Consider the following 8,398-nt stretch of genomic DNA (forward strand, 5'->3'; position numbering starts at 1 on the left):
GATTCCTCTGACAGAAGCAACGCGTACATGAGATCATGACAGCTTTTCAGAAAGCAGAAGTGCATTACCTTTTTCCTTGGTGTTGGACAATTGAGTTGAGACAATTACAGTCTGGCAGTGCTAAGAAAGCTGCCAAGCTTTGGAAAAATTCATCCCCTTTAGACAAAGCCATGGATGTTGAAGTTCCCTCTACAGCTCTGGCTAATCTCCCTGGCCTCTGGCACAAGTTCATATGCATAATGTTTTTGTGCCAGTTGTTGGAACAGCCATGGCTAGACATAAGTTGAATCAACCCCTAGACAAGTTTAATTTACTCTTTAGAGCTGCAGTGCTCTCATAAGCATGAAGCAAACATATAGGAATTTATCCCCTTCCATTCTTCTTGCCTTGCAGTGAAATAGGTTGGTCAAAAAGGGTGGATCTGGTTCTATCAAAACAAGATGATTCACTGAGGTCCCTTGAATTCTGTGTTCAAGTGTTGACTTGCAGTATTTAGTCTAGTTAATGATTATATGGAAGCCTTAATGTGTTACAGATCTTTACTGCTGAAGAGGAGAGACAAGAAGGAAACATCAGCTATGCAGAGTGTGCAGAGATTAGCTTCATGTGTGAGAAGAATTGCAAGACATGGCCACCTGCAAAAGGAATGTCTTAAATTGTGACTTAGATGTGTCCTTCCAGGGCACTCTTTCTCAGATTGATAGCATAATATGAGTGACTTTGTCACTGAACTGCACTTCAGTTTGCAATAAAAAGCAGACAATAATAACAATAAAAACAACTGTTCTGTTTTCCTTTCTCTGAGCTGTAACAATCAAAGACAGTGTTCCATAAAGTGATGTATGTGAAATGACCATTGAACTTTGCATGAATGTATGATAACATGAAAATCATTTTTAAAAGCTATCACAGTAGTTTCCTCGAGAGACAAAAATTGTCCATTAAGTTGAATAGGTGAAGAAGGTACTCTCTTCTCTATGACAAAGGTCCCATCAAAATTTTTTTCTTTACAGAAGTGAAATAGATATGTAACAGCTGCAATGAATCATGTTATGCTCTATAACGAATTTTTATGTATAACATACATTTTGTAGCAATAAGAAATTGTTATAAAGAATTATTTATAATGTGTTCACCTAACAATGCTTTTTCCCACATAAATCCAATGTTTCCTCTTTAGAAAACTGTTAGTGGCATCCATTTCATGTCTAAGCTCAGCTCTAACTCACCAACCATCCAGACAGGGAATGATGCACCACTTACTGTGTTACCCTATTACAGGATCTTAATATTTAATAATTGTATTAAATGTAAAGTTTATTTTTTAATAATAAAATCTAGCTTGATTTTGTTTCGGCACACTTGACAACGTGTGATTTACTTTCCATATTTTTTAATAATCAAAAAAATTAGAACAATTAGAAACATAAACTGTGCTTTTGTGAATGATATTTTGATTTGTATTTTTCAGGGACTGGTCGAATGTGTTCAGTCCCCCCATCATTCCTGGAAGCCAAAAACTGGAAGAGCACACTAAATCTTCAATAAAACAGAATATTCAAGGTAGGAATTTGTAAAGAAAATGAGAAGAACCTGGATAGAAAAACATTTCTAAATATTTTTTCTGCGATGCCAGGGCTGCCTTTTCATAGTTTTCTATAGCTTTTAGTTTCAAGTTCTCTTATTTATTATGCTCAGCTCAAGCTAACAGAGTTTTCCATGCAGTATTATTTGCCTCTGCTAGAATAACATGCAGTTGCAGTTTCCTAATGTTCTGGCACTACACACATTAACTCATAAAAAATGCATCTTATTTGTTTAAAATAAGGAATTTATGCTAATGAGGATGGCAAACCTACATGAGAAAGAACACAAAGACTAAACATTCTTATTCAGAGGCACAATTATACTTGCATAAGAGACACTTCTCTTATGAAGAAAAATTTCAAATTTACCCTTAAATGAAATCTTAGAGTGATTTCCTGAGGACTGTTGTCACCAGTGTTACAGGCTTTTGTTTGTTAATGGTATTTGCTCAGAGAATGGCAAAGAACTTAACTGAAACTGGAAAGTCAACAACAGAATAAAGACAATACCTTGTTTTCTTCAAATGCCCTTTTTTCTTATTAGCTATCTTAGGAAAAAGGGTAGAGTTGTCATCATAGAGTCACCATATAAATGGTTTGGGCTGAAAGGGACCTCGAAGACCATCCAGTTCCAACCCCCCTACCATGGACAGGGACACCTTCCACTAGACCAGGCTGCTCAAAGTCCCATCCAACCTGGCCTTGAACACTTCCAGGGTAGACATCTACATTTTGCTTCAAGTCTCAGGAATTCGTTGTGAACTCTCATAAATCTGCCCCATGTATTTTGGCTGCCTGAGGGGTAAAGATGTGTCAGTGCTTTACTGTCAGAAATAAATAATGCCCCTCAAATTGGGAATATTTTCATAGACATATATTTGTAATTGTTTATGACAACAAAAGAGAATTTTGCTGTCAGGAAGGGACCTTGCTTTGAAGAATCAAGTACTATGTTGTGTTAAGGGTCCTAAATAAGCCAAAGAGAACTGGACAGTAATCCTTGAGTTAAAGGCACGTTGGATAAAAATTTCTGATAGGCCCTGTAGAACTTTTTTATGTTAGTATTGTGAAATCCAAGGCTTGCTGCAGTAAAGCTGTAATTTTTGTAAATTTTAAAAATTGTGTTATTATATTTAAAAAGCTTTAAAAAAGAAGTCTAATTGGGAATTTGTATTTCTCCTGTTATTCACACTAGGATTTTCAAACTGTTTTGTGAATTGTTCCTAAACTATTTTCCTTTAAGCTGAAATATTTTACGTCATGTGCCTGTGATTGCACAGTTGGAGAACAGAAAATGACTATAGCTTTTTATTTAGGCTTTTATTTTTGTGCCTTTATTCAGTCAAATTCTGACTCATGTATGTATAATTTTTGTAATTTTGAAAACTTCATACAGAAACTTTTCTATCTGATAATAATAACATAATAATAACCATGCAGTTATTTGTACATTCATTTCAGAGTTCAGAAAAAGCTGCCACATGCCTTCCCTTTTCTTTGTTATCTGGGTTTAGATATCTTGATCAAGCCTTTCTCCAGAAAAACAGTAGCTCCCCTGATTTTAGTGGGACAGCATTTCATTTAATATGACAGGTATTTGCTGGGACTACTTACCTTCATCCTTCTTTCAGCTCAGAACAAAAAAATACTCAACCCTCTCTAATGTATATCACAGACCTTAGTTTTCATTTAAAATCAAGGTATTTTCTCACCTAAAATACCATTTAATTTTGTAGTGATTTAGGAACAAAAGCCTTGATTCTGCTTTAACCATGATATGCAAATTAAACTGCCAAGAGGTTTTCTCATGCAATTCAACCCCAAAAGTGTGGGTGGTAGCAGCATAAACAGCTATGGAAATTTTCTTTGAAGGCGACCTGGTTATCAATTATTGTGGCCGTGGGCACTTCATTCCTACCTGTGGTCAGGTTACGAACAATGTACCACTCAAAATCAGAAGGATTCCTTCTAACACAGCCGCTACACATTACTTGGGGTTTTTAGAAGAATATCACTTGTTTTAAGTAGTACTTTTATTTAGGAAGAAGAACAGAAGTGAGGTTTTCATGTGTCTATTCAAAATTGAATACTCCATGCTGCTTTTGGAAATTTGTTGCAACACCTAGAAATGCCTTGAAGTGCATTTGGGGGCCTTGTGAGATGCTAAAAGAAAGGAGCTTAACTTTAAAAACAAGATATGTCTAGAAAACTTTCTCTTCTTGATCACGTGGTGACCAATAATTCACATGCAGGGAATTATTGCTATAAAGGTATAAATCCAGCTAGTCCTGAATGCAATATAATTCTGATGTGATATGAATTCAAGGCACAGAGGGAAAGAGGTATTCTCCTGATGAGTCTGAAGAATTTCTTATTCCTAACTCAAACCAGGGAGTATATTGAGGGGCCAGTTCTAAGGTAAAGGGGGAGGGAGATTTAAGCTTAGAGGTGAAAATAGAATCATTCTGAAGAGAAGCATAGGCAGTGAAAAGCAAAATAATAAAAGGAAGAATGCAGTGAAAATAACAACGTGGTTTCCGGTGAAATTGTAATGCTGTGTGAGAGAGTGAGGCATGAACACCATTTCCTTGTGTACTGTGATATGAAGCAGAGAAAAAACATTCAGTTCTTTGCCTTCTTTCAGCGTTGCATAATTTTCCCAGGAGCTATCCAAACAAAATACCTCAGTTAACCTCATTTAACTTCCCAGGCCTGATGAAGCACCCACAGCAGGGAGGGCATCAATTTGGCTTTACCTTCTTACCTTTGGTTACATTAAAAGACAGTTTCTTTCTGGTGGTATTTGTTCATGCTACTGAGGAAAAAAAAAATGAAATCTCTTCTGAAGCGATAAAGCTCACACTTTGGTATGCATCAAATGCACCAGCCTACTTTCTGGTCTCCAGATAATGTAACCTATATATTGTTGTGTGATCCTGGCTGTAAATAGACTCTGAGCATTCTGAAACTGCTGCTGTTCACATAACAGGCCATTACTTATTATGAAGTGTTAGGGCATACAAAGCATTCAGTTGGTATTAGCAGCCTGAGAATGGGATGAACATTTATGGTGAAATGCAAGATACAGATTGCATTCAGCTGTGAATTATTTCCTATCAAAAAGGTATACATCATATAAACTTAGATTTAGCTTATATGAAAGGCAGACAGGCTCAGAAAAGAAGCTACAATGTATAAAGCATCTGTAATAAAAGTCTATATGGCTTTATCAGTGTGTTTTAGGCTAAAGATTCAATTTTGTTACCTGAAAACATTCTTGAATTTCATATAACTTTAGAAAACCTAGATTTAAAATTTTTATTGTCTGGAAGAATCTTATTTCCTCTCTGATATTGAAAGCTCTTTTGTACAGATTTACCTATACTGGATATTTAGGTGACATATTGAATACCAGACATTCGAATTCTTTCATTCTTACAGGCCTTAAGTATGCACTGACTGCCTTTGTTCAAGCTAAAAAATTATTAAGAAGGTTATTGAGGAAAATATCACTTAGAAATACTTTGATCCACTATTAATAAAGGTACTTCTGGTGAACTGCTTCATTGGACTTCGAAAAGTCCAGTCATTGAGCAAACTCCAACTGACATAATTTCACCTCAGCTAAATACAAGTCCTCAGAAATATAATAAAAATGTGAATTGCTGTTATCTTGAAGGTAACAATTCAGAAGTCAGAAGATTACACATTAAAGAAAAAAAATCTCTCACATCTGACAGAAAGGTATTTCCATGATATTGTCTGAGGGAATATTCTTACGTTTTCCACTTCATGCAGGTGAAGATGACTTCAATGCTGAAGAAGATGAGGAAGGTTTGACTCTTCTGTATGATCCATGCCTGTACCGTTACTTTGATCCAAATTCTGGGAAGTACTATGAATTGGCATAGTCAGAACATGAGAGGATCTCATTTTATATTCAGAGTATCTTTTAACTTCTTGCAAAACATGACTGAGTATAATTTATTACCTAACTTAAAACTTAAATTAAACAATAGTTTTGCAACCAAATTAATATATTTTGTAAACAGTGTCTTATTTTTATAGTTTTGTATGAAGTTGTAGTGCAGTGGAAAATTACATAACATAAATGTTCCTTGTGCCTAGGACAGTTATTTGTTAGTCTAATTTATTTCCAATATTCACAGCTTCCATATGAAAACAAATGAAGCTGAATCAAGAAGGTTAGTGGTATTTGTCTGTAAATTATGGTTTTACTCAAATAAAAAAAAATTAATTACTTGCTTGCTGCTTGCTTCATTGGTGTGAGCTATCTTATTCTGTAAGATATACAGTGTGTTGTTTACGGGCCTCCATTTCATAAGATCACTTTCTCCTTTTAGTCATCAGAGAAAGCAGCATTTCCCTCATCTTCAAGAAATTCTCTGCTGTTGCACGTTACAGTGATGGGGTGATGTCAGGGGGGGGGGTGCTGTGTGCACAGAGCTGAGCACTTCAGGGTCTGTGTTCACATGAAAATGAAATCATTACATGAAATTAGCAAAATACTGCACAGGTATTATATTTGTTTTATTTTTTCACTCATTTATTACTATGCATGAATCATGTGTACTGCACTTTGCTCTAAAATCCAGTTACCCTGACCCTGATGTCTGTGCATTGCCTTGGCTGCTACTTGGCTCCAAGCAGTGCCTGACATTTCCAGCCCCAGAGCAAGTGCAGTGCTGTTGCCAATAGCATCCCCCCAACCAACAGGACACTTGCCTAAAGGGTAAATAAATCTTTACAAAATCAGCTGCCAGGTATTGAAAAAAGGTGTCAGGCAGGGGTTGCCTATGAAAGAAGTCCAAGGGACTGTGTTGTAATGGAGTTGATTTAGTGGAACAGCTTTGGAGTCCACCTAACACTTTCTTTGGAGACAATGGAAGAGAATGTGAAAATCACATGGCAAAACTGATCTATAGGCATTTCTGGAGATTCTTGTTCTAAGTTTCTACTTGATTATAGCCAGTGCTATTCCACTGTAATTATTTGCAAGTTGACTACTCAGTGAATTTTTAAGAATAATGTATTTGAATGTCATAAAGTGAGCTTAGTAAGCTCACTGGCAAGTGATTTAAAATTATATGTCTGTAAATTATATGTAATTATGGATCCCAGTTAATGAATATCCTAGAATCAATTGGAAATGCAGTTGGTAATAGTGACTTGGCATAAGATCAGACTGTGTATTTGGCTCTGTGGCAGGTACAAACATATCATCACAAATTGATTCAAGTAAGAGTAGCACTGAAATCCACAGGAAGACAGATACTGTGCTGAGATAATTTACTTACCCAGCCTTAGCCAGAAAGATTTGTCCCTGTTCTTGCTAATGCCATAATCAGTTTAAAAGTTCAATAAAATCATAATTTTGACCTTCAAAAAACAGATGCTGGCTTGTACATGCTTGTGCATATCTAACCACTTTCTTTTTGGCATCATTTAGTGATAAGGGACCACACTCCCTCTATCTGTGGCAAGGGCTATTTAAAATATGTTGTTAATTTTCTTTCCATAGCCACGTGTCTCACAGGAGTGGTTGGATGTCCTAGAGCACCACTGTGAGTCCAGACTGGATCACTGCTGCTACTGAGCTGCTCACTTGGAAGAAAAAGAAAAAAGAAACAACTAAATACTGGCTGCAAACTGGTGTCAGATGGATTGTCAGCCAATGCCTGTCTGCGTAGATATGCTTGTCCTGGCTTCACAGTAGGCAGTCACATACAGAAGTGTACCAGTGGGCATCCAAAGCTTGGGCAAAAGGAAGTCCTTGGAGACTCCACACTCTTATCCTCACCTTTAATGGGATAAGGAGTAAGGTAGGCAGCAACAGTAGGTTCAGGGTGAGCCTGTTATTCCAAAGAGGTTCACAGTCAAGTCCAGATACACTGTTTTCTTGTCATTAGCACAGTAGTATTTTATAGGTAAGCAGGTAGTATCCTGCTTTTCAAACTCAGCAGTTTGGGATCCTTGCCCTTTGTGTTCTAGTTAGCAGCTTTATGTCTTCAGCATCCGTGGGGATTTATTGCCATGATGCTGTGAACAACACCTGTGAGTTGAGCAGCTCAAAAGGGCTCTGAGTTTTCCTCACCATGTTTTTCTTAATCATCATCCTGTGAACCCAGAACTAAAACACTGCTGACACACAGTGGGCTTTTTGTTGAGCCAATTTGTCAAAGCCAGCAGTTATGGCAAGTGATGAGGAACACAGAGATTTGCTCCTAGCAGTCATGTGCAATGTTTAGCCCAAGAGAATCACATAGTTCTCACTGGAGCGTGCTTTCCAACAGGTGAAAAGACCTATGTCTGGGCATAAAGTTTCAGGTTAATGAAACTGCAGGGATTTATTTCTACAGACCCAGCATCAGTTATGATTTTTGGGAACAGAAATTTTGAAATGCAATAAATTTTAGTAAGCATTCATTAACATTTCTTGGATCTGCATTGAAAATAGAGGAATTGAATGTAAAGTTCCTGGAGTCAGCAGATCACAAGTCAATCAATTGGTGTCTCAGGCCTTTCTATGTTCCTTACACACATGAGGTGTGACAGGCATCTCTGCTTTGTTTCTACTTGCTAGAAAACACAGCCAGCCAGCTTTCAGATGGTTCAGAAGGAAGAAGGAATCTTTAAAACACTTTTTGCTGTTTTAACCACACCCCAGAGCAGTGTGTTTCTATGTTGCTGGAATGATTCTCCCCATTTCTCATTGTTTTTCCCTTAGGTTTTCTCTGAAATCCAACCAAATAACCAGGTTTCAGCCTTCAGATCTCTGTGGACACCTGGAG

At 37.0% G+C, this 8,398-nt stretch overlaps 1 protein-coding gene across 8 annotated transcripts in view; it reads left to right on the top strand.

The window, feature by feature from the left end:
• Window positions 1-5,854, top strand: part of CFAP20DC (CFAP20 domain containing) — a 71,603-nt gene extending 65,749 nt beyond the window's left edge. For 6 of the 8 annotated variants that reach the window (XM_064667335.1, XM_064667336.1, XM_064667333.1 and 3 more), the window contains 2 exons: window positions 1,472-1,563; window positions 5,385-5,854. In XM_064667335.1, coding sequence (XP_064523405.1) covers window positions 1,472-1,563; window positions 5,385-5,497 — 205 coding nt within the window. In that variant the 3' untranslated portion in view covers window positions 5,498-5,854. Of the gene's footprint in view, window positions 1-535; window positions 1,007-1,471; window positions 1,564-5,384 lie in introns of those variants that run through there. The other 2 variants (XR_010433423.1, XM_064667337.1) reach the window with 2 other exon arrangements.
• Window positions 5,855-8,398: the final 2,544 nt, after the last annotated feature.

This window comes from Pseudopipra pipra, chromosome 11 (assembly GCF_036250125.1).
Source record: "Pseudopipra pipra isolate bDixPip1 chromosome 11, bDixPip1.hap1, whole genome shotgun sequence".
Taxonomy (NCBI): Eukaryota; Metazoa; Chordata; class Aves; order Passeriformes; family Pipridae; genus Pseudopipra; species Pseudopipra pipra.